The sequence below is a fragment of the Lithobates pipiens genome, unplaced genomic scaffold (assembly GCF_037356315.1).
Source record: "Lithobates pipiens isolate NorthernLeopardFrog02 unplaced genomic scaffold, aLitPip1_a1.2 Scaffold_1, whole genome shotgun sequence".
NCBI lineage: Eukaryota > Metazoa > Chordata > Amphibia > Anura > Ranidae > Lithobates > Lithobates pipiens.
The window spans coordinates 115,185,050-115,210,220 of NW_027507685.1; the positions used below are offsets into that span (position 1 = coordinate 115,185,050).

The 25,171-nt window shown below is 50.4% G+C and overlaps 1 protein-coding gene across 1 annotated transcript in view; it reads left to right on the top strand.

The window, feature by feature from the left end:
• MED12 (mediator complex subunit 12) overlaps positions 1-24,901 on the top strand; it is a gene marked incomplete in the record, with an annotated part of 85,453 nt that extends 60,552 nt beyond the window's left edge. Inside the window, 14 exon segments of the mRNA XM_077474366.1 lie at positions 498-609; positions 2,480-2,569; positions 2,681-2,790; positions 5,333-5,468; positions 5,543-5,704; positions 5,892-6,269; positions 13,230-13,374; positions 13,483-13,673; positions 15,018-15,095; positions 17,407-17,630; positions 17,711-17,858; positions 18,005-18,226; positions 20,208-20,289; positions 21,961-24,901. Of these exon segments, the coding sequence (XP_077330492.1) occupies positions 498-609; positions 2,480-2,569; positions 2,681-2,790; positions 5,333-5,468; positions 5,543-5,704; positions 5,892-6,269; positions 13,230-13,374; positions 13,483-13,673; positions 15,018-15,095; positions 17,407-17,630; positions 17,711-17,858; positions 18,005-18,226; positions 20,208-20,289; positions 21,961-22,004 (2,122 nt within the window).
• Between the last annotated feature and the right edge of the window lie 270 nt (positions 24,902-25,171).

Genomic DNA, 25,171 nt, shown 5'->3' on the forward strand with positions numbered 1-25,171 from the left:
GGAGGAGTAGAGAGATCGCTGTTCCTGATCACTAGGAACGGCAGATCTGTCTCTCCCTCCCCTGACAGAATGGGGATCTGTTTGTTAACACTGACAGATCCCCATTCTGCCTGTCTCTGGAGGGATCGTGGGTGGACGACGGACATCGAGGACCTGCTGGTTGGCTTCCCTGCTTGTGAATGGGCATGCGCGCCCGACATACAATGACGGTGATTCACGCAGGGGAGCCTGTTTGATAACACTGACAGATCCCTGCTCTGCCTGTCTCTGGAGGGATCGCGGGTGGCCGGCTGACATCGAGGACCCGCTGGTTGGCTTCCCTGCTCGTGAATGTGCACATGAATCGCCGTGGGCGCGCCCGACATACAATGACGGCGATTCGCACAGGGGAAGCCAACCTGCCACAGTACAACTGCAGCGTGTGGTCCGTGACTAGGGTAAATTAACCCTTTTGAAGACCCGCAGGACTGATTTTTGTTGTCGCTTTTTTATTTTAGCATGTCTTTGCTGAGTCAGCAGCCGTTTCTGTCCTTGGTCCTAACGTGTTTAAAAGGACAAGATGAGCAGAGGGAGGGGCTCCTGGCATCCCTTTATGGCCAAGTGCAGCAGGTAAGTGACCCGTCTTTTTGCTTGGCAATTTCTCTCCTTCACTTTCTGTTTGGGTTACTATGGGGGACACGTGGGATCAGGATGAGAAATTCCTCCCGTGGGCTCCGCACATCTATCGGGGATAAGCTGATTGATAGCAAATCTCTTCTGTGAGTCCTGAAATGGGTTCCTATGAGGGAGGCACTGATAACTGAGTACTTGCATGAGCTCCCAATAACCGAAACCTTTGCAGTGTGATTTGAGCCCATACAAAATGAATGGGCTCAAATCGTACTGCAAAAGAATCGCATGCAATTTGAACAGGAATGCGGTGCGATTCCTGCAGTCATCCGTGTGGTAAAACGTCTGCCGCTGTACATTGGCCCTTTAAAAAAAACAGACGCTCACCTGTCCAAGGATCCAGCGTTGTGCCATTTTCTTCGCCCATCCTCAGACCCTGGCGCCGGGCATTTTAAAGTGGAGTTCCAGGCTTTTTATGTTTATTAAAAGTTAGCAGCTACAAATAGTGTAGTTGCTGACTTTTAATAAACCGACACTTACCTGTTCCATGGTCCAGCGATGCGGCCAACTGGAGCGTCGCTCCTCTCCCCCTCCTCTCCATTGCTACTCTGGGCACCCGGCCGTGACAACTTTCACCTTCACGGCCGGGCACGCATGACGCATGCGTGAGTCGTGCTGCACTCCCGGAGTGGACAAGCGATCTCTCAGGAGATCGTCTAGAGGGAGGGGCCGCCTAAGGAGTAAGGAGTCGCCTTGGCAGTCCCTGGGCAGTCCCTGGGCGGAAGGAGGAAGTCCCTCTCCTAATGAAGCCCCCCACTCCCCCCCCCCCCCCCCCCCCCCCCCAAAAAAAAAATTACATGTCAAATGTGGCATGTAAGGGGACGAGGAGGGCTTAAAGCAGAAGTTCCATTTTTGGGTGGAACTCCACTTTAACTGTGGTCACCCGGCTGTGACAGCTTGTGCGCGTCAGAGCCAAGGGTCCCCCAGTCTTCTGGGACCTGTGGGAGGGGAGGGGAATTTCTACTTGGATCACCTAAGGCAGAGGGGGTAAGCAACCTTGGCCCTCCAGCTTTGGTGAAACTACAAGTCCCATGAGACATTGCAGGACCCCGACCATCACAGGCTTGACTACTAGAGGCAGGGTCATGATGGGATTTGTAGTTCCATCACAGCTGGAGGGGCCCCCTTCCCCTCCCGCAGGTCCCAGAAGACTGGGGGGACCGCAGTTGGCACATCCTCTGAAGCCACAAGGGGATCTGAGGGGACGTGGGAGCAGGTACCTGTCAAAACCAGGAACCCCCCCAAAAAAAACATTAAAGTGGCATTTGTAAAATCAGAAGGGGGTGAGGAAACCTTAAAGAGGAACTTCCCCTTTTGGGTGAAGCTCTGCTTTAACAACCTTGCGGGGGGAGGGGCAGCTCCATCATAATAGCCGTGGTTCTTGTCCATTGTGATGGTCAGGTGTCCAGACTTTTGGTCTTTTAACATGCCAACTGACTGCTTAAAACTCTTATGTGCTTACCATGAGCAGCTTGAAGGAACATCTTGCTGCCCACATAACCAAAAAAGGTTTGAGCTTTAACGCCCGCACGCCGCACATTTGCGTCCATAGGCTGCCGGGGGTTTCTATGCTGAGAGCGTGCCCGGAGCACAGTGACTGAGTGGTCATAGGGGGCTCCTGCTCTCTAGTAATGATCAAGAGCTGGCAGGACCGACTCCCAATCATGTGACCACTGTGGCAGTCAATCACAGAGGTCAGACAGTCCTGACCCCCCCCCCCCCCCCCCCGGGTGTATTGGGATGCCTGGGTAGGGGTTAGCACACGGCATGATTTGTGTTCGTTCTTCAGCTGATGTGATTTGGTTTTCAGATTGTTACTAACTGGAGAGAAGATCAGTATCAGGATGATTGTAAGACTCCTCAGCTGCTGCACGACGTCTTGAAGCTCCGGCTGAACCTGGTGAGTTTTCCTCATTAATTTATCCCTCTGTGTGCAGATAAAAGAATCCCCGCGCCGCCGGTCTGGTTCCTTTTACTGGTTCCTTTTATTTTGGTTTTCTGTCATCTCCAGGTGGGCGGAATGTTTGACACGGTTCAGCGCAGCACCCAGCAGACGACGGAATGGGCCGTCCTACTCCTGGATATAATCAGCAGCGGCACAGTGGACATGCAATCCAATAAGTAATTCACTTTCTCAAAAGCATTTAAAACAAAAACAAGAGGGCGCAATCTAAGTGCGGCAAATTAGAGGGCATGATCTAAGTGAATAGGGGCGGCCGTGGCAACCATGGATAGATTCATGCTATGCATGATTCTATCCATTGCATATAGGGGAGTTGGCCTGGAGAGAGGCGGCGTCACCCCTAACGGATGGGCCGCTGCTGGACATGTATAGCGTCACTTCCGGTTGTCTGTGTCCCCGGCCAGTGTACACTGGGGAAAGAATGTAATGCAGTGCAATCGGCAATCTAGAAAACCGGCCGCTCACGGGTGGGTATATAGAGCGGGTGGTCGGGTATATAGAGCGGGAGGCTGCGGTCGGGTATATAGAGCGGGCGGTCGGATATATAGAGCGGGTGCTTGCTGTCAGGTATATAGAGCGGTTGGGTATATAGAGTGGGCGCTTGCGGTCGGGCATATAGTGGGCAGTCGGGTATATAGAGCGGGTGCTCACGGTTGGTTATATAGAGCGGCTGGTTGGGTATATAGAGCGTCCGCTCATGGTTGGGTATGTAGAGTGGGCGGTTGGGTATATAGAGCGTCCGCTCATGGTTGGGTATATAGAGTGGGCAGTCGGGTTTATAGAGCGAGCGCTCATGGTCGGGTATATAGAGCGGGCGGCCCGGTATATAGTGCTAGCGCTCGCGGTCGGGTATATAGAGTGGGTGCTCGCGGTCGGGTATATAGAGTGGGTGCTCGCGGTCGGGTATATAGAGTGGGTGCTCGCGGTCGGGTATATAGAGTGGGTGCTCGCGGTCGGGTATATAGAGTGGGTGCTCGCGGCCGGGATATAGAGCGGCCAGTCGGGTATATAGAGCAGGCACTCGCGGTCGGGTATATAGAGCGGTTGGGTATATAGAGTGGGCGGTTGCTGTCGGGCATATAGAGTGGGCAGTCGGGTATATAGAGCGGGTGCTCACGGTTGGTTATATAGAGCGGCTGGTTGGGTATATAGCGCGTCCACTCATGGTTGGGTATATAGAGCGAGCGCTCATGGTCGGGTATATAGAGCGAGCGCTCATGGTCGGGTATATAGAGCGAGCGGTCGGGTATATGGAGCGGGCACTCGCGGTCGGGTATATAGAGTGGGTGCTCACGGTCGGGTATATAGAGTGGGTGCTCACGGTCGTGTATATAGAGCGGCCAGTCGGGTATATAGAGCAGGCACTCGCGGTCGGGTAAATAGAGCGGTTGGGTATATAGAGCAGGTGCTCACGGTTGGGTATATAGAGTGGCCGAGTAGATAGAGCGAGCGCTCGCAGTCGGGTATATAGAGCGGGCGGTCGGTATATAGAGCGAGCGTTCGTGGTTGTGTATATAGAGCGGTCAGGTAAATAGAGCGGGAGCTCGCGGTTAGGTATATAGAGCGTCTGCTTGTGGTCGGGTAGATAGAGTGGTCGGGTATATGGAGCGGGCGCTTGCGGTCGGGTATATGGAGCGGGCGCTTGCGGTCGGGTATATGGAGCGGGCGCTTGCGGTCGGGTATATGGAGCGGGCGCTTGCGGTCGGGTATATGGAGCCGGCGCTTGCGGTCGGGTATATGGAGCGGGCGCTTGCGGTCGGGTATATGGAGCGGGCGCTTGCGGTCGGGTATATGGAGCGGGCGCTTGCGGTCGGGTATATGGAGCGGGCGCTTGCGGTCGGGTATATGGAGCGGGCGCTTGCGGTCGGGTATATGGAGCGGGCGCTTGCGGTCGGGTATATGGAGCGGGCGCTTGCGGTCGGGTATATAGAGCGGGCGCTTGCGGTCGGGTATATGGAGCGGGCGCTCACTGCCGGGTATATAGAGCGTCCGCTCATGGTTGGGTATATAGAGCGGGCAGCTGGGTATATAGAGCAGGCGCTCGCAGCCGGGTATATAGAGCGGGCGCTCGCGGTTGGGTATATAGAGCGGGTTTTCGAGTATATAGAGCGGGCGGTCGGTATATAGAGCGGTCAGGTAAATAGAGCGGGATTTCGCGGTTAGGTATATAGAGCGTCTGCTCGTGGTCGGGTAGATAGAGTGGTTGGGTATATAGAGCGGGCGGTTGGGTAGATAGAGTGGGCGCCTGCGGTCGGGTAGATAGAGCGGTCTGGTATATAGAGTGGGCACTCGCAGTCGGGTATATAGAGCGGGTGCTTGCGGTCGGGTATATAGAGCTGGCACTCGTGGTCGGGTATATAGAGCGGGCGGTCGAGTAGATAGAGCAGTCCGGTATATAGAGCGGTCAGGTAAATAGAGCGGGAGCTCGCGGTTAGGTAATTAGAGTGTCCGCTCGTGGTCGGGTAGATGGAGCGGTTGGGTATATAGAGCGGGAGCTCATGGTTAGGTATATAGAGCGTCTGCTCGTGGTTGGGTAGATGGAGGGACCGCTCGCGGTCGGGTATATAGAGGGACCGCTCGCGGTCGGGTATATAGAGGGACCGCTCGCGGTCGGGTAGATACAGCGGTTGGGTATACAGAGCGGCTGCTGACAGGTGACCAACATACACACTCATGTAACAAGTATGTCTTGCTTTGCAGCGAGCTCTTCACCACAGTGCTGGACATGCTGAGTGTCCTGATTAATGGAACGTTGGCGGCGGATATGTCCAGCATTTCTCAGGGCAGCATGGAGGAGAACAAACGGGCGTACATGAACCTGGTGAAGAAGCTGAGGGTAAGGTTCTGTTCCCCCTCCCCGGGCCGGTCTCGGTTTTCCACCCTCTATACTGTCTCTTGTTCTCTCTGTAGAAGGAGTTGGGAGATCGGCAGTCGGAGAGTCTGGAGAAAGTCCGCCAGTTGTTGCCATTACCGAAGCAAATGAGAGACGTGGTGACGTGTGAGCCGCAGGGATCGCTGATAGACACCAAAGGAAACAAGATCGCCGGGTTTGACTCCATTTTCAAAAAAGAGGTGAGTGTCATGTGACCGGGAAATCTTCTAATCGTTCTGTGAGTGTAAAGCTGAACTCCGGGGAGATACATTGAAGACACATGGATTGGCTCCCACACACTCCGTTCATCTCTGTATCTGCCTGGAGTTCATCTTGGATTTGTTCCTTTATAATTTTGTGCGTTTTTTTTTTTCTATCCTTTTTTAGGGCCTTCAAGTCTCCACCAAGCAAAAGATCTCCCCTTGGGACCTGTTTGAAGGGTTGAAGCAGTCGGCTCCTCTCTCCTGGGGGTGGTTTGGGACGGTGCGGGTGGATCGGCGCGTCTCCCGGATGGAGGAGCAGCAGCGCCTACTCCTTTACCACACTCACCTAAAACCCAAGGCACGTACCTACTACCTGGAGCCCCTCCCCCTCCCGCCTGAGGACGAGGAGCCACCCACCCCCACAAGCAGCGAGCCAGAGAAGAAGCCCATTGACCCGCTGAAAGTGGACAAAGGTGGAGTGGGCGGCACCGGCGGAAGCGAGGAACGGAAGAAGCAAAGCAAAAAAAAGAAAAGCCGCCAAGCGACCAACAAAGCAGCAGAGGTAATCCTTGACAAAATAGGAACATTTTAACCCCTTCCCTGCTGGGCCAGTTCTGTCATTTCCCTCCGACTTGGAAAATCGTAATTATTTATTTATTTTTTTGCTAGAAAATTACTTGGAATTCCCAAAACCATTTTTTTTTTTTTTTTTTTTTTAGTAGAGGTCCTATAGAATAAAATGGTGGGTGTTGCAATTTTTATATGTCGCATGCCATTTGCGGAGCAATTTTTTTTTTAAACACAATTTTTTGGGGAAAAAATCTAATTTAACCATTTCCCACCCGCAGTACATCATATGACGTCCCGGGCTTTGAGCGGCGATATCTGGCTGAAGGGTGCAGCTGCCGGCCATCGTTTAGATATCGTTCTTTCTCTTATATTCACCGACCGACAGCTCCTCTCTGTAACTAGGTGGGTTTGTTAGCCTGCCATTAGGAGAACTAGGCAAAATAGTAACACAATACACAGAATTGTCAGTACCGCCCAGGGGGCGGACCCTGTGATAACAACCCTCCCTGCTTCCCCAGCAGGCTCAGTTTTATTTTGCCTAGTGAAGGAGAATGACTTAGGAACCCTGTGGGCCCTTTGGTCCATTTTTTTGATGCAGGATTGATGCTTTTGCGCAGAATGAAAGATCCTGGGATCTTCTATCAACTGCCGGCTGGGTGACAGGCTGGTTGAGTTATCCTTGTAGTCCCCCCAGTCTGGCCATCGAGCGTATGCAGGTCGCAGCTAAGGCTCGGCAGGCCACGACATACCTCAGCTCCAGAGGTGGTCGGTGAGCTTCAATGCTCCGGGGTATACATATGACCGGGCTACTGATGTCTGGATCACAGTATACCGGTCCAGCAGCCATCCTGTAACTGCACAGGAGTGGGTCTGTGATGGAATGTCTCCCAGCTCTTCAGGACTGGTAAGTACGGCTCTCCCTCCTCGGGGGGTTGAGCAGCTGGGCATTCCCTGGGAGGTCGATTCGGGGGTCACCTCACCCACCTTTTTCTTCTCTCCCACGTCCCTATCTTCCTCCCCCCCCCCCCGGCTGCATGTGCTGCGGGCGGTGTGTGTATGGGGTTCGCTGGGTATCTCACCTGTGGGGGATCTGTACAGCTAGCGGTGGTCCTGGTCCCTGTGTGGGGGGTCCCAAAAGATGTCTGTGGAGGTATTCTTGCTGGTTTAAGGCAGCGCAGTTTGATGATTTTCCCTTTCACCGCATGGCACTGTCCGGTGGCCATTTTGACTGAGGGCAGAGCAGGTTCCCCTGGTGAGCCTCAGCGGTGATTTTCTAGTAGATTTTCCTATTGGTTGCATTGGCGGCCATTTTTTTGAAGTCCGAGCGTTTTTTTCACCGTGGTTCTCTTGTGACAGCATTACTTGTGCTCTCACATGCTGTTTCCTGTGTCCACTGTGTATACAGGACAGTGGATGGCCATTTCCTGAACGCTGGGGCAAGCTCTGCAGATCGTTTGACCACTATTTTCTACTGCTGCTGCCGACAGTTTCCTCACTCTGCTCCTGAGTCACCTCCTGGGGACTACAGGCACGGCTAGTAACCATCACAGAACATCCCTGGGTGGTGAGTCTGGCGCTAGGAACGCCCCCCCAGGCGGTGGCAGCAGGAGGGTGGGACCTTTACTGTCCTAAGTCCCCTTGCAGGTGGCAGACAGGATAGGGTCAGCATGGATTCAGAAACTGGTGTTTCTTCCCCCGAAATCCAGGCTATTGCAACCGGGTCACCTGCGCTGTGCCCATGGACACCCTGACAGCGGTCCTTAACTCTTTTGTTGCTAAAATAGAGGCGGTGCGTGGAAGGAAAGGTGCGCGTAAAAGGCCCCCCCATCCTCTGGGGAGAGCTCTGATGCAGACTCTGGCCCTGCTGCGGCTGATGACCCCTGCTCTGACCTATCAGACTAGGCTGACCAGGACCATTTGGACAGCGAGGATGATTCCGGGTCCAGGCGCGACAAATCGCTTGTTGGAGCACTTATCACAGCTGTGCGTGATACCCTGAAGATCCAGGAGCTAGCAGATCCCTCTGCTGATGTATCGGTCCCTTTTGGGTCCCGCAAGCCAGCACATATACCTAAGGTGTTCCCATACTTGACTTGTTTTGACAAGTTCATCTACAGGGAATCTGGTCGGCCGCAAAGGACCTTTTCGGTCCCCAAAAACATGGCAGTGCGTTACCCCTTTAAGGAAAGCCTTCTCTGGTCATGGACCCCCCAGTATCTAGGTTAAATAAAGTAACCACGATCCCAGTTGAGGGGACTCCTGCATTGAAGGATCCCATGGATAGGAAGGCTGAGGCGGTGGCTCGTTCCTTGTTTACGGTTGTGGGGTCGGCCGTGCGAGCAGTACTGGCATCCGCACTGGTGTCGCAGACACTGAGTGGGCAAAACTTTTGCACCGCGAATTGGGAGAGAAAAAGGCCTCCCCTGTCTGCGTGGAACTAGCAGACCAACTAGTGCAAGGCCTTAAGTACGTTTGTGACGCGGCCCTGGATACTCTCCCTCTGTTATTCAGGGCTTCAGTGTCAGCTGAGGTGCCTGATTTGGCTAAAATGCTGGTCTGCTGACCAGGCATCCAAGAAAGCCCTGACGGATCTTCCCTTCCTTGGCGACCGGCTCTTTGGAACTTCGTTGGATGACATTATTAAAAATGCCACGGGTGGTAAGAGTACACTACTCATACAGGCCAGGAAGGCTAAGGAGCCACACCGCTGGCAAGGGCATTCTTTTTCCGCTCACAAGCGACTTTCTCGTCCGCCCAGTGCTTCGACAAAACATTCCCAGCCCGACAGGATGTCCACGGACGGTCAAAAGCGTCCCTGGAACCGCAAGCCTGCGAACAAAAGTGCTACTGCATGAAGGTTTGCCCCAACCCACGTATCGGGAGGGGGGGTCGCCTTCGGGAGTTTGCAGCCCGGTGGACCTCCCGGTTATCCGACCAATGGGTCTGCGACCTGATTTCTACAGGCTGCAAGATAGTTTCTCTCTTGGCCGCCGAACAGAATCTTCCCCTCCAGCATACCCGCGTCCCTGGTTTGCTGGGAGGCCCTGTTAGGGGCGGTGAGGGACTTGCTGAATCGGGGGATGATTGCACCAGTTCCGGAATCGGAACGCTTCCAGGGGTTCTACTCAAATCTGTGGTTCCCAAGAAGGAAGGGGTACGTCCAATCTTGGACTTAAAAACCCTCAATCACTTTGTAAAAGTGCAGAGGTTCAGAATCGAATCAGTTCGCTCAGTAATCGCTGCACTCCATCAAGGGGACTACCTGGCATCCTTGGTCATCCAGGATGCATACCTGCACATACACATATGCCTTCGGCATCAAAAATTTCTGCGTTTGGCAGTCGGGGAAGCCCACTACCAATTTGTGGCTCTTCCTTTTGGCCTGGCATCAGCCCCCCGAGTCTTTACCAAAGTACTGGCTCCAGTATTGGCGTTGCTGCGACAACGCGGGATCAGGATCCTCCTGAGAGCATCTTCCTTCTCAGAATTTGAGGAGGATGTGGCGATCACCATGCATACTCTGCGAGAATTTGGGTGGCTGTTGAACCTAAAGAAGTCGGTGATTGTACCGACCCAGCGTCTGGAGTACCTAGGTTTACTATTCAACTCCAGGGAAGCGAGGGTCTTTCTCCCCCTCAGACAAATTGCAGATTCTCAGATCTGCGGTCAAACTACTGATTAACCGCAAGTGGTCGTCGCTCCACTTTTGCATGCGAGTACTGGGGCTCATGGTAGCCTCCTTCGAGGCAGTACCTTATTCCCAGTTCCACACCAGAGTCCTGCAGAAGGAGATTTTGACAAAATGGGTCAAATCTCCATTGTCCCTGGATCGACAGGTCCAGGTGAGCCAGCCAGTCGGGGACTCTCTGATCTGGTGGTTGAGGTCCCCGGTGATTCAGTCCGGAAAATCATTTCTTCCTCTGAAATGGACGGTGATCACTACGGATGCCAGTCTATCAGGCTGGGGTGGAGTGATGGGGATTCAGTCGGCTCAGGGCCTCTGGTCAACGGACGAATCCAAGTTGCTGATCAATCTTCTCAAATTGAGAGTGATCAGGCTGTGTCTCCACACGTGGTCGATGTGTCTTCAAGGCCGTCCGACCAGGATACTGTCAGACAACGCGACGGCGGTGGCGTACATAAATCGCCAAGGGGGTACCAGAAGCTCAGCCGCTGCTCGGGAGGTCGCTCGCATACTTCAGTGGGAAGAGCGACACGTTTCCGGCCCTGTCGGCCATTTACATGCCGGGGGTGGAGAATTGGCAGGCGGACTATCTGAGTCGGCAGATTTTGGACCCAGGAGAATGGGCATTGCATCCGGAGATATTTAGGCTGTTGTGCCTGAAATGGGGCACACCAGATGTGGATCTATTGGCTTCCCGCCTCAATCGGAAGGTGCCGCGATTCGTGTCCAGGACAAGAGATCCGTGGGCAGACGCGTCGGACACGCTGGTGGCTCCGTGGGATCAGTACCAGCTGATCTACGCTTTTCCTCCGCTAAAACTGTTGCCACGTCTGCGGCGCAGAGTGGAAGCCAAGGGGATCCCAGTAATCCTGGTGGCCCCAGTTGTGGCCTCAGCGGCCCTGGTACGCAGACCTGGTGTGTCTGGTGGCAGACGCTCCCTGGCGACTGCCGCTGCGAGAGGACCTCCTATCTCAAGGTCCAATCTTTCACCCTGCTTTACCATCGCTGGCTTTAATGGCATGGCTATTGAGAGCCAGGTACTGAGGAACCGGGGTCTTTCGGACTCGGTGATCCCGACTATGTTGAGGGCACGGAAATCTTCTTTGCGGAAGATATATCATCGTACCTGGAAGGCCTATATCTCCATGTGTGAGGAGAAAGGGTGGCATCCGCGCTCCTTTTCTATATCCAGGATCCTGCTGTTTCTTCAGCAAGGTGTAGACCAGAAGTTGGCATTGAGCACCATTAAGGGGCAAATTTCAGCTCTGGCTGTCTTTTTTTTTTTTTTTTTTTTTCAGCAACCCCTGGTGTCTCATTCATTACCTTTGTTCAGGGGGTACGACATGTAGTCCCTCCGGTGCGTCCACCGTTACCTCCGAGGGATTTGAATCTGGTGTTGGTGCTTCAAAAGCCACCGTTTGAGAATATCAGGGAGATTCCTTTGTTGACCCTTTCAGAGAAAGTGGTTTTCCTAGTGGCCATAACATTGGCCAGGAGGGTTTCGGAAATGTCAGCCTTGTCCTGCAAGTCGCCTTATCTGGTCATCCACAGGGATAAGGTCAGACAGATTGTAGTACAAGCCTACGCCTTGAAGGGGCAGGGGCCCCCCTTTCCGGTCACGGCCCACTCTACAAGAGCAATTGGAATGTCTTGAGCCTTCCGACACTCCTCCTTAAATCTAAACACGTAACCTGTAAATCTTTGTAAAATGTTGCCTATGCAGATTTGGAAATACTGCTTTGGCGCCATTCCACAAGTGTGCGCATTTTTAAAGCGCGACATGGTGGGTATCTATTTTCTTGATGTAAAATCATCTTTCACAATAAAGAAAAAAATTGGGCCAACTTTAGTGCATTTTTTTTTTAATTCATGTAGGTTTTTTTACCCCACAAAAAAAACTAATTTGAAAAATTGCTGCTCAAATAAAAAGTTGCAACGACCATCTTATTCCCTAAGCTCTCTGGCTCTGCTAAAAAAAAATATATATATATATAATTTGTATATATATATATATATATATATGTGTGTGTGTGTGTGTGTATATATATATATATATAATTTTTTTTAGCAGAGAGCTTAGGGAATAAATAAGATGATGGTCGTTGCAACTTTTTATGTGGCATGTATTTGAGCAGCAATTTTTCAAACAAGTTTTTTTTTTTTTTTCGTGGGGGGGGGGGGGGGCTAAACTTTCATGAATTAAAAAATACAGTAACGGAACTTTTTTTTTCTATATTGTGTAAGATGTTATATAAATATGATGTTACGCTGAGTACACAGATACCAAACATGTCATGCTTTAAATTGCGTACACTCGTGGAATGGCGCCAAACTATAGGGCGGCACAGTGGTATAGTGGTTAGCGCTCTCGCCTAGCAGTAACTGGTTTGAATCCCAACCACGACACTACCTGCCTGGAGTTTGCATGTTCTCCCTGTGCCTGCGTGGGTTTCCTCCGGTTACTCCGGTTTCCTCCCACAATCCAAAGACATGCAGGTAGGTTAATTGGCTTCTGTCCAAAATTGGCCCTAGGATATGAATGGGGACCTTGGATTGTGGGCTCCTTGAGGGTAGGGACTGATGTGAGTGTGCAATGTACAGGGATAGGGACAATTGTAGACACTCACTCAGGTTGAACTGGATGGACTGGTGTCTTTATTCAACCTTACTAACTATGAAACTATATGTTGTTACTGCACTTTGATAGCTGCCTGCCACGCGGTGCCATTGGGCACCATTGTTTTTGGCGATCTCGCAGGCACGTGCAATTTTAAAACGTGGAAAGTTCGATATCCATTTACTTGATGTAACTTCCTCTTTTATATTTTAGAGCTGAGTGCCACCCAAAAGGGGATGTTCTGCTTTGAGCACTCCCATCTCCCCCGTATATGTCACATTTGGCATGTTATTTTTTGGGAGGGTGGGGGAGGGGGAGCAGGTACCTAGTTTTGACAGGTACCCGCTCCCACTTCTGCTCGGGCCGCCTAGTGGAAGTTCTTTCACTAAAATTAATAAAAAAAATTTTTTTCAAGAAAATGTATGTTTAGTTATAAACAGTTGCGCAAAGATCACATGAAACAAAAATTTGCAACTGTCACCTTTTTCATTCTACATGGTCTCTGCTTTCAGAAAATACATAATGTCTGGGGGAGAGGGAGGAACCGAAGTGGCTCTAGTGTATGTAGATTTGGTGCCACGATTGAAAAATGTTGGCTATTATCATGGAATATCGGGGCGTGATTCCTTTCCTTGTATTCTTCCACACAGGAGTTCGGACTTGGCGGAGGACGCCCCATGCCTTATCAGATGGGAGTTCCCAGCGACCTGCTGCATCCCCAGGCGGCGGGATCAATATCGCGCCTTCCCTATGCAACGCCAAGTGTATATACCCAGAACCAGCCTCTGCCCCCCGGTGAGCACCGCCTACCACCCCCCCCCCCCCATAGGGTTTTGGAAGCTCTCTGCTGGTATTTTCTTCATTTTAACACCCCTTTTATTCACTTGTTTTTCCTGAACGTAGGCGGCCCCCGTATGGATCCATACCGGCCCCCGCGGATGAATATGGTGAAGGTGGTCCCGACCCGGCCTCCGTATGGAAGTGTACCGCCTGGTGTGGGGGGGATGATGGATCCCTATAAGCCCATGTTGTACCGGCCGCAGAATGCCATCACACAAGGACAGATGCTGAGGCAGCAGCTGCAGGCCAAGCTGGTAAGTATGTGGCCCCTGAATTCCCGGATACCTGTGCTGGTGATACCGGTGGCCGCCATTGCCGAGCTTCTCTTCCCCTCCTTTCTCTTCCCTTCCTTTCTCTTCCCTTCCTTTCTCTTCCCTTCCTTTCTCTTCCCTTCCTTTCTCTTCCCTTCTCTTTCCTTTCTCTTCCCTTCTCTTTCCTTTCTCTTCCCTTCTCTTCCCTTCTCTTTCCTTTCTCTTCCCTTCTCTTTCCTTTCTCTTCCCTTCTCTTTCCTTTCTCTTTCCTTTCTCTTTCCTTTCTCTTTCCTTTCTCTTTCCTTTCTCTTCCCTTCTCTTTCCTTTCTCTTCCCTTCTCTTTCCTTTCTCTTCCCTTCCCTTCCCTTCTCTTCTCTTCCTTTCCCTTCTCTTTTTCTCTTTTTTTTTTTTTTTCTCTTCTTTTTTTCTCTTCTCGTCTTCTCTTCTTCTCTCGACTCCCCTCTCTTCTCTTCCCTTCCCTTTTTCTCTTCCCTTCCCTTTTTCTCTTCCCTTCCCTTTTTCTCTTCCCTTCCCTTTTTCTCTTCCCTTCCCTTTTTCTCTTCCCTTCTCTTCCCTTCCCACCTCTTCCCTTCCCCTGAGACAGTTCAAGTTATTGAGTAAGAGACTTGGCGGGTTTTTGAAGTTGTCATTTTGTGTCAGAAGTTCTTGGAGAATTACATTTTTTTTAAAAATACATATTTCTTTGTTTCCATCCGTCCCCAGTACAGCGTCATCATCTAACTGGTGTGACGGTGATCAAGGACACTAGTGACAGTATGAAGGGAAAAAAAAATTCTTTCATATTTTTATTTTTTTATTATTATAGTAACATTTTACTCTGGAGGAGTGATCAGGATTTATTTATTCTTTTTATTACACATTATGTTTTACACATAGCAATGAATTGTATTGCTATAAGCAATCCTTTTACTGAATGATATTGATTCATTCAGTTTGTTTTGTTGTGATTGGCCCTGTCTGTACCATGTGATCACACTGGCCAATCGCAGTTTGCAACACAATTGTATACATTGGATGGCTTGAAAGGAAGCCATCCATTGTTTACAACTGTCATGTGACCTGTGATTGGTTACAGCGATCACATGGTACTGGCAGCGGGCCAGTATACTAGTCATCGGCACCATCCGGTGGATGCAGCCAGTGACAGAATGTGACGGGAGGAGGTCCTGTGACATCCACGCTGATTGACGAGACGTTATCGCCGGCGTCCTCTTGCCATAGGCCGGGAGGGAACCGGTTAAGGCTGCTGTAGGGAAGAGTTGGTGTCAGATTGGGAAATGTATATCTGCATCTAGACCATTTATTATCCCATATTTCCTTCCTAAGCAGACACAGGGAATGATGGGCCAGCCTGTCCGACAGATGACCCCCGCACCTCCATACGGCTCTATGACACCTTCCCAGGTACGTCGTCTTCTCTCACATTCCTGTCGTCTTTGCCCTATTTTTAGTCCAGTCATGTGATTCTGCAGCTCTGCCTTCCCTGTGTAAGTGGGAGGCAGTTGCAGGGGAGAGGAGGGAGCACTGACAATGGCTGGGCCATGGGAGTCTATGGGTGATGTCGCAGCTCCTGGAATTGACAGCTGTTGAGCACTCCGCGAGCCGGAGCTGCAGGATCACATGAATGGAGCAGATTAAAAATGGGTGAGTACAGTTGGGGGGGAGGGGGGGAGTATTTGATCGGCTGCTGATTTTGTACGTTTGCCCCACTGACAAAGAATCGATCAGTCTATCATTTTATTGGTCGGTTTATTATAACAGTAAGAGAATAACAACAAAAATATCCAGAAAATGCATTTAAAATAAGTTATAAATTGATTTGCATTTTAATGAGTGAAATAAGTATGTGAACCCTTCACAGAACATGACTTAGCAGTTGGTGGAGAAACCCTTGTTGGGGATTGCAGAGGTCAGACGTTTCTTGGAGTTGGCCTCCAGGTTCACACATCTCAGGAGGGATTTTGTCCTCTTTTCAGATCCTCCCCAAGTCAGTAAGGTTTCCAGGCTGACGTTTGGTGACTCGAACCTTAAGCTCCCTCCACATATTTTCTATGGGATTAAGGTCTGGAGACTGGCTAGGCCACTCCAGGATCTTAATGTACTTCTTCTTGAGCCACTCCTTTGTTGTCTTGGCCGTATGTTTTGGGTCATTGTCATGCTGGAAGACCCATCCATGACCCATCTTCAGTGCCCTTGCTGAGGGAAGGAGGTTCTCACCCAAGATTTGATGGTGCATGGCTCCGTCCATCATCCCTTTGATGCAGTGAAGTTGTCCTGTCCTCTTAGCAGAAAAACACCCCCAAAGCATAATGTTTCCACCTCCATGTATGACAGTGGGGGATGGTGTTCTTGGGGTCATAGGTCCTGCATGTATGACGGTGGGGAATGATGTTCTTGGGGTCATAGGACCTCCATGTATGACGGTGGGGAATGGTGTTCTTGGGGGTCATAGGCAGCATTCCTCCTCCTCCAAACACGGCGAGTTGAGTTGATACCAAAGATCTGAATTTTGGTCTCCTCTGACCACAACACTTTCCCCCAGTTCTCCTCGGAATCATTCAGATGTTCATTAGTAATCTTGAGACGGACCTGTCCATGTGATTTCCTAAGCAGGGGGACCTTGCGGGGGATGCAAGTTTTCAGTCCTTCACGGTGTAATGTGTTACCGATTGTTTTCTTGGTGACTATGGTCCCAGCTGAGATCATTGACAAGATTCTCCTGTGTAGCTCTGGGCTGATTCCTCACCATTCTCATGAATATTGAACCTTTCACGAGCTAAGATCTTGTATGGAGCCCCAGACCGAGGGAGACTGACCGTTATTTTGTGTTTTTTCCATTTGCGAATAATGATCGCACCAACTGTTGTCACCCTCTCACCAAGCTGCTTGGCGATGGTCTTGTAGCCCATCCCAGCCTTGTGTAGGTCTACAATCTTGTCCCCGATTTCCTTGGATAGCTCTTTGGTCATGGTGGAGAGATTGGAATCTGATCGATTGCTTCTGTGGACAGGTGTCTTTTATACAGGAAACAAGCTGAGATTAGGAGCACTCCTTTTAAGAGAGTGCTCCTAATCTCAGCTTGTTACCTGTATAGAAGACACCAGGGAGCCAGAAATCTTGATTGATAGGGGATCAAATTCTTATTTCCCTCATTAAAATGCTAATTCATTTATAACTTTTTTGAAAGGTGTTTTTGTGGATGTTTTTGTTATTCTGTCTCTCGCTGTTCTAATAAAACTGACCAATACAATTATAGACTGGCTTTTCTTCCACTTTAATGCACGTTCTTTCTGTCCAATCCTGAAATTTGCACAGACCTTCTACATAGCACAGCCAGGTGGGTGACATGATTTACAATTAAGTAATAAAGTGATGTCCTCACCCCCAGGCTCTGACTCTAAAAGAGCAGCAGGAAACAGATCAGCTCTGCTCTCTCCTCCTTGTCAAAACATTTGCATGCAGTGCAACTGATTGGCTCTCATCCCCCCCCCCCCCCACCCACCCACTCACTGTCTAAGCTCTGCTGTATGGTTAAGAAGCTGATGCCAGGCCAAACTCAGGTACTGCTTGTAATAAAAAAAAAATACTTTATTAAAAATTAATTTAAAATGTATTCTTTCAGTGCTGCATTGGTTAGTCTTTTTATACCTTCCCATTGTTTGGCTTTAAATGATTTTGTAGACTTTATTATTTGTAATGTCCTTTATCTGTCTAGGGGTATACGACGTACACTTCCCACGTGCCCATGCAGCAGCACCCACCTCCCTCTCAGGGTGGCGGACTGGTACCACCTGCCTATGGCGCCCAGTCATACGGTAGTTCCCTCCCACCTTCGGGTGGCACCCTGATCGATCCTGTGCGTCAGATGCAGCAGAGGCCGAGCGGCTACGTCCACCAACAAGCCTCGGGTTACGCCCACAATCCCCAGACTGGTCAGAGGTAACCGAAGGAGACAAATTATGCATTCTATACATTGGATGTGGTGAACCGCCTGTGATTTCCTGGTTATGTTCCATCAGATTTCAGCACCAACAGATGCCACAGGCCAGCATGATGCCCGGGATGGGTCACATGACCGCACAGACAGTACAGGCTGCGGTCCGACCCACCCAGATGTTACCAGAACAGCAGCAACAGCAGTACCTGAGGCAGCAGCAGATGTTACGGGTAAGTAAGCCATTGGCATGGGCTCCGTAAGCCATTGGCATGGGCTCCGTAAGCCATTGGCATGGGCTCCGTAAGCCATTGGCATGTGCCTTTGTGGTGGAAAGGGAACGCCGAAGGTCCATGCTGAGCAGACTCTTCTTTTTCAGCAGCAGCAACAGCAGCAGCAACAACAACAGCAGCAGCAACAACAACAGCAACAACAGCAACAACAACAGCAGCAACAGCAGCAGCAACAACCTCAAGCGCCTCCACAGCCCCAGGCGCCCCCTCAGCCACCACCTCAGCAGGTAGCAACGGTACCACAGGCTCAGACACAGGGTCAGCCCCCTGGGCTCGGTATGCAGGCACTGGCCCCTCAGCAGCCTATGGTAAGTTCGGTAAGGAAATTATAATTTAAGTGTCATTTAAAACCCCCCTTTTCTGGTTGTTTATATGTTGTGTCTTGAAGTGCGTTTTCCTGGCAGATTCCGTGCTTGGAATATATTTCCTTCCTTCCTTCCCTGATGACAGTTTGCTCTGCCCCTTCCTTCCCTGATGACAGTTAGCTCTGCCCCTTCCTTCCCTGATGACAGTCTGCTCTGCCCCTTCCTTCCTTGATGACAGTCTGCTCTGCCCCTTCCTTCCCTGATGACAGTCTGCTCTGCCCCTTCCTTCCCTGATGAGTCTGCTCTGCCCCTTCCTTCCTTCCCGGATGACAGTCGGCTCTGCCCCTTCCTTCCTTCCCCGATGACAGTCGGCTCTGCCCCTTCCTTCCTTCCCGGATGACAGTCGGCTCTGCCCCTTCCTTCCTTCCCGGATGACAGTCGGCTCTGCCCCTTCCTTCCTTCCCGGATGACAGTCGGCTCTGCCCCTTCCTTCCTTCCCGGATGACAGTCGGCTCTGCCCCTTCCTTCCTTCCCGGATGACAGTCGGCTCTGCCCCTTTCTTCCTTCCCGGATGACAGTCGGCTCTGCCCCTTCCTTCCTTTTCGGATGACAGTCGGCTCTGCCCCTTCCTTCCTTTTCGGATGACAGTCGGCTCTGCCCCTTCCTTCCTTTTCGGATGACAGTCGGCTCTGCCCCTTCCTTCCTTTTCGGATGACAGTCGGCTCTGCCCCTTCCTTCCTTTTCGGATGACAGTCGGCTCTGCCCCTTCCTTCCTTTTCGGATGACAGTCGGCTCTGCCCCTTCCTTCCTTTTCGGATGACAGTCGGCTCTGCCCCTTCCTTCCTTTTCGGATGACAGTCGGCTCTGCCCCTTCCTTCCTTTTCGGATGACAGTCGGCTCTGCCCCTTCCTTCCTTTTCGGATGACAGTCGGCTCTGCCCCTTCCTTCCTTCCCGGATGACAGTCGGCTCTGCCCCTTCCTTCCTTCCCGGATGACAGTCGGCTCTGCCCCTTTCTTCCTTCCCGGATGACAGTCGGCTCTGCCCCTTCCTTCCTTTTCGGATGACAGTCGGCTCTGCCCCTTCCTTCCTTTTCGGATGACAGTCGGCTCTGCCCCTTCCTTCCTTTTCGGATGACAGTCGGCTCTGCCCCTTCCTTCCTTTTCGGATGACAGTCGGCTCTGCCCCTTCCTTCCTTTTCGGATGACAGTCGGCTCTGCCCCTTCCTTCCTTTTCGGATGACAGTCGGCTCTGCCCCTTCCTTCCTTTTCGGATGACAGTCGGCTCTGCCCCTTCCTTCCTTCCCGGATGACAGTCGGCTCTGCCCCTTCCTTCCTTCCCGGGTGACAGTCGGCTCTGCCCCTTCCTTCCTTCCCGGGTGACAGTCGGCTCTGCCCCTTCCTTCCTTTTCGGGTGACAGTCGGCTCTGCCCCTTCCTTCCTTTTCGGGTGACAGTCGGCTCTGCCCCTTCCTTCCTTTTCGGATGACAGTCGGCTCTGCCCCTTCCTTCCTTTTCGGATGACAGTCGGCTCTGCCCCTTCCTTCCTTTTCGGATGACAGTCGGCTCTGCCCCTTCCTTCCTTTTCGGATGACAGTCGGCTCTGCCCCTTCCTTCCTTTTCGGATGACAGTCGGCTCTGCCCCTTCCTTCCTTTTCGGATGACAGTCGGCTCTGCCCCTTCCTTCCTTTTTGGATGACAGTCGGCTCTGCCCCTTCCTTCCTTTTTGGATGACAGTCGGCTCTGCCCCTTCCTTCCTTCTCGGATGACAGTCGGCTCTGCCCCTTCCTTCCTTCCTTCCTTTCTTCTCGGATGACAGTCAGCTCTGCCCCTTCCTTCCCCGGCCTCCCGACATCTCTCCAGCCTCATGACGGTTGTCTCCACTGGTGTCCCCCACCCCCCTCCCCCCACCTCCTGATGTCATTGTGTGAGATGTAGCGTTGTAGTTCATCCACCGATGTCATATTCTGAGCCCTTTACATCTTCAGTTTCAGAGGCAAGGCCTTCAGCAGACTCAGCAGCAACAGCAGACAGCAGCTCTTGTGCGACAGCTACAGCAGCAATTATCCAGTAAGTAGCGCGGTTCTCCTCTTTGTGGTATTCTTGTGTCCTCTGATGTTGTATCCTCTCCTCTGTATACAGCGCCTGGAAAAAGTATTCATACCCCTTGAAATTCCCCACATTTTCTTACAACCAAAAACATAAATGTGTTTTATTGGGATTTTATGTGATGGACCAACACAAAGTGTCACATAATTGTGAAGTTGAAGGAAAATGATAAATGATACAAATAAATATGTGAAAAGTATGGGGGGCATTTGTATAGTGCCCACTTTACTCTGCTACCCCTAACTAAAATCTAGTGGAGCCAATTGCCTTCAGAAGTCACCTAATTAGTAAATAGTCCACCTGTGTGACATTTAATCTCAGTATAAATACAGTTGTTCTATGAAGCCCTCACAGGCTTGTTAGAGAACCTTAGTGACCAATCCGCATCATGAAGGCCAAGGAACACACCAGACAGGTCAGGGATAAAGTTGTGGAGAAGTATAAAGCAGGGTTAGATTATAAAAAAATCTCCCAAGCTTTGAACATCTCACGGAGCTCTGTTCAATCCATCATCGGAAAATGAAAAGAGTATGGCACAACTGCAAACCTACCAAGACATGGCCGTCCACCTAAAGTGACCGGACCGGGCAAGGAGAGCATTCATCAGAGGAGAGCCAAGAGGTCCATGGTAACTCTGGGGGAGCTGCAGAGATCCACAGCTCAGGTGGGAGAATCTGTCCACAGGACAACTATTAGTCGTGCTCTCCACAAATCTGCCCTTCTATGGAAGAGTGACAAGAGGAAAGACATTGGTGAAAGAAAGTCATAAGAAATCCTGTTTGTAGTTTGTGAGAAGCCATGCGGAGGACACTTCAAACATGTGGAAGAAGGTGATCTGGGCAGAGGAGACCAAAATTCAACTTTATGGCCTAAAAGCAATACGATATGTGTGGGGGGAAACTAACACTGCACATCACCCTGAACACACCATCCCCATCGTGAGACATGGTGGTGGCAGCATCATGTGGTGGGGATGGGTTTATTCAGCAGGGACAAGGAAGCTGGTCAGAGTTTTGATGGGAAGATGGATGGAGACAAATACAGGACAATCTTAGAAGAAAACCTGTTGGAGTCGGCAAAAGACTTGAGACCGGGGCAAAGGTTCACCTTCCAGCAGGACAACGACCCGAAACATACAGCCAGAGCCACAATGGAATGGTTTAGATCAAAGCATATTCATGTGTTAGAATGTCACAGTCCAGACCTAAATCCCATTGAGAATCTGTGACACGACTTGAAAATTGCTGCTTACAGATGCTCTCCATCCAATCTGACACACACACACTTTTCACATATTTATTTTTATCATTTATCATTTTCCTTCCACTTCACAATTATGTGTCACTTTGTGTTGGTCCATCACATAAAATACATTTATGCTTTTGGTTGTAACAAAATGTGGGGAATTTCAAGGGGTATGAATACTTTTTCCAGGCACTGTACTTTCTATGGTTGTGTTCTCTGACATTGTATCCTTTCCTCTGTACTCTTTGTATGATTATGCGTTCACTGGTATGGTGTCTTCCTCTGTACGATCGTTCTTTAGATCATACAGCTACTGTCCTTGGTAAATGCCCTCCCCTCCCCCCACACACACACACACTGAAGGGTTCCTCTTTTTTTCCTTTTCAGACACACAAACACAGCAAGCTTCCAATATGTTTGGGCGATTCTGATTGGTGAATGGACTGTGAAGGTGAAAGTTTCTGCTCCCCGATGGGACTGAACACCTGAACGAGGATCGTTTTTCTCCATTACTGAAGTGTTATTGGGGGACCTCTGAAGGTCGCAGTGATGCCCCACCCAGCTCAGTCCAGAGACTCTGATATATCATAGAGGAGAGGGAGGGGGGGGGGGCGAATGTCGTGAACTCCCTACAAAATCGGGCGCAAGGGCTTTTGTGTCTTGTGGACCTTTTAAGATTTTAAATGGCGACAAAAGTTTTTAGTATTTTGATAACCAAATGATGAAATTTGTCGTTTTCTAAAATATTTATATGGCAACCTGATCTCAGGCACTTGTATGGACACCGCTAAAAAGACTTTTTTTTTTTTTTTGCCTTGTCCCGCTGTAAAAAAAAGAAAAAATTATGAAAAAAAAAAGATAAAAAAAAAAAGAAAAGTAAATATATGAGTTTGTAATGGGAGCGTGGATTCGGTTTTCTGAGGCCGCCGGTGGATGATGCAATTTTGGGTCTTCGGAAGACACGGTGGGGAAATTTTGCTTGTGCAGAGCTCTCTTCTATTTAATGCGTTGGTATGTACCTCAGTCTGTGTGGGCGTGTCCTGCAGTCTGCATGGGCGTGTCCCTTCGCTGTATTATGTCCCTGCGTTGTAGCCAAGGCCTTGGCCTCCAAGGATTTCCTCCATTTACATTTTGTCCTTTTTGTTTTATATTATATTTCTGCTGCGCAGAAACTCTTCAGACTTAGATGTGTATTTTTTAGTTGCATCGCATGGTCCAGGAAGGCTCTTCGAGGATTTGCGGATTGGAGGAGATCACACGCACGCACCAATCAACACCAAGAGTCTTCATTGGATGGGAACAGAGGGGCAAAGTCGTTTCCTTCATCCCTCCTGTGATGTCCAAGCAATGTCCACTACCCGGTGATCCTGCCAAGTCCCCTCAGAAAACAACCCCTTCCTTATTTGTTCCTGACCACGCTAGGCCCAGATCCATCCTAGCATGGTCAGTTTGCTTCTCCTCAGCTGACTTGGAAGGCTCTAATGACGTTGTGCCCCCGTAGTCCTCCCCCATCCAGCCCTCCACCACTTGGCAGCAGGCAGAGCCACGAATCTCCTTGCATGTTGGCAGAAGCTGCCGATCGTCCTCTGCAGGCTTCGCTCTCCTCGCCCTCTGAGCTATGGAAGGGGGAGTGGGGGTGAACGGACACCTAAATGTACCTAAAAAAAAAAAAAAAGCATTTGCTTTTATTTATTTTTTTAAATGGTGCCTAGTGTTATAGGTTTCAAAGTGTTATGTAAATGCAAACCATGTGAAAGCTGAAGTTTAGTTCTAAATATCAGCACAATGGACATGACTTCTTATTCATCCCATGTGTCCCTTGTGCTGCTGGCAGCTTGAAATATTCCTCCTCCAATGATGCCACCTAACCCCCCACTACTGTAGTCTTCCGGTGGAGCATAAGAGGGAGCTGCAACGGGCACTCGAGAGGTGGCGGCCCATCCAAATGGGCCCCCTCCCCCCCCCCCAACACAACCCATGTGCCCGGCCCCTAATCTACATGCAGGGATTCCATTGGGGCTTTTTTTTTTTTTTTTTTTTTTTTTTTAACCATGTGATTAGAGCCTGAGGCTCTCATTGGCTCGAGCCCACCCAGTTGTGTGACAACAGCGAATTAATATTCGCTTTTGTCTTCCTAATTCCCTTCCCGGCTAATCAGGGAGCGATTGGCCAGGGAGTCTTAAGACTTTGGGGGTTAGGTGTTCGTTTTCCTGCCGCCCCCCAACCCCCCCAAAATATATTAAGCACCAGTCGCCACTCAAGAGTGCCCAGATCTGCCCGCTCTTTCTGCCCCCTTCTCCCATTCATACTATAGCTCCTATGAATAGAGGAGGCAGACCTTTTAATCCACCCGACCTCCATTCATAAAGCCGGTTCCATGAATAGTTTAACTTCTAGGAAGGAAGGAATGGGTGGGCAGAGTCGGGCACTCTTGGTGGGTGCATAGGACAGGACCCTCGGCTCTGTTGACCCCTGCTGCCGTACTATAGTGTAGACGATGGACCTGTCAATCATCTGCCCCTCCTTCATTCATAGAAGCTGTAGTATGGCTTCTGTGAGTGGAGGAGGGGGCAGAAAGGGTGGTTATAGTCGGGCACTCTGGATGGGTGCATATGAAGGGACCCTCGGTTCTGTTGACCTCTGCTGCCATACTATATCGTAGACGACGGACCTGTCAATCATCTGCCCCTCCTTCATTTATAGAAGCTATAGGCTTCTGTGAGTGGAGGAGGGGACAGAAAGGGTGGTTATAGTCGGGCACTCTGGGTGGGTGCATATGACAGAACCCTCAGCTCTATTAACCCCTGATGCACCGGAAGATGGTGGGGGTGGGGCATCATAGGAGGGGGGATTGCAGTTTCCCAGCAGCACAACGGAAACATGGGATTACTGGTCATGTCCCTTGTGCTGATTTTTTTTTTTCTAACTAAATCCAGAAATGAAATGATGATGGTGTACTGTGCTAACCCTCTGTGTGACATCTGATTGAATGACATGTGACGACCGACTGTATATATTGTGTAAAATGTGCATCAGGTATTAGGTGAAATCCAGAGATGGGGGAGGGGTGGAGAGGGACGGATGTGTGTCCTCCATATCCAAGGTGTATTCTGTCTGCTGCAGGAGACGAGCTGACCAGCCGGTCTGTCATCCCCCATCAATAAAGTGTATTGCAGCCTCCATGTACTGACCGTCATTTGTGCTCTATAGATGGGGGGGATTTTTGTGCCCCAAATTAAAATGTAAGGGAAATGGGGGGGGGGGGGTCCCTTTTTGACATAAAAAGAGTTTTCTACAATTTTCTTTAATAAATTTCTTTTAAACATCCGCTTTTTGTATGTTTTCACTGGCAGAGCCCGCTCCGGTACGTGGAGATTTGTTTTTTCCTCTCCAGTTTGGTGGAATTTTATTCAGTGATCAAAATTTATTTGTGTCTAAATCTCCAGGATAATAAATCCATGGCCGGTCATGTGACTTCTTCCGGAATCTTCTCCAGATCTGTGTGAGACTTCCTGTAATAATGACCGCCCACTGCTCATCTCTCTCCTTGTGCAGGGGGACTGGTCTTGTCTCCGCCCCCTCCTGTAGTTGGGGGAGC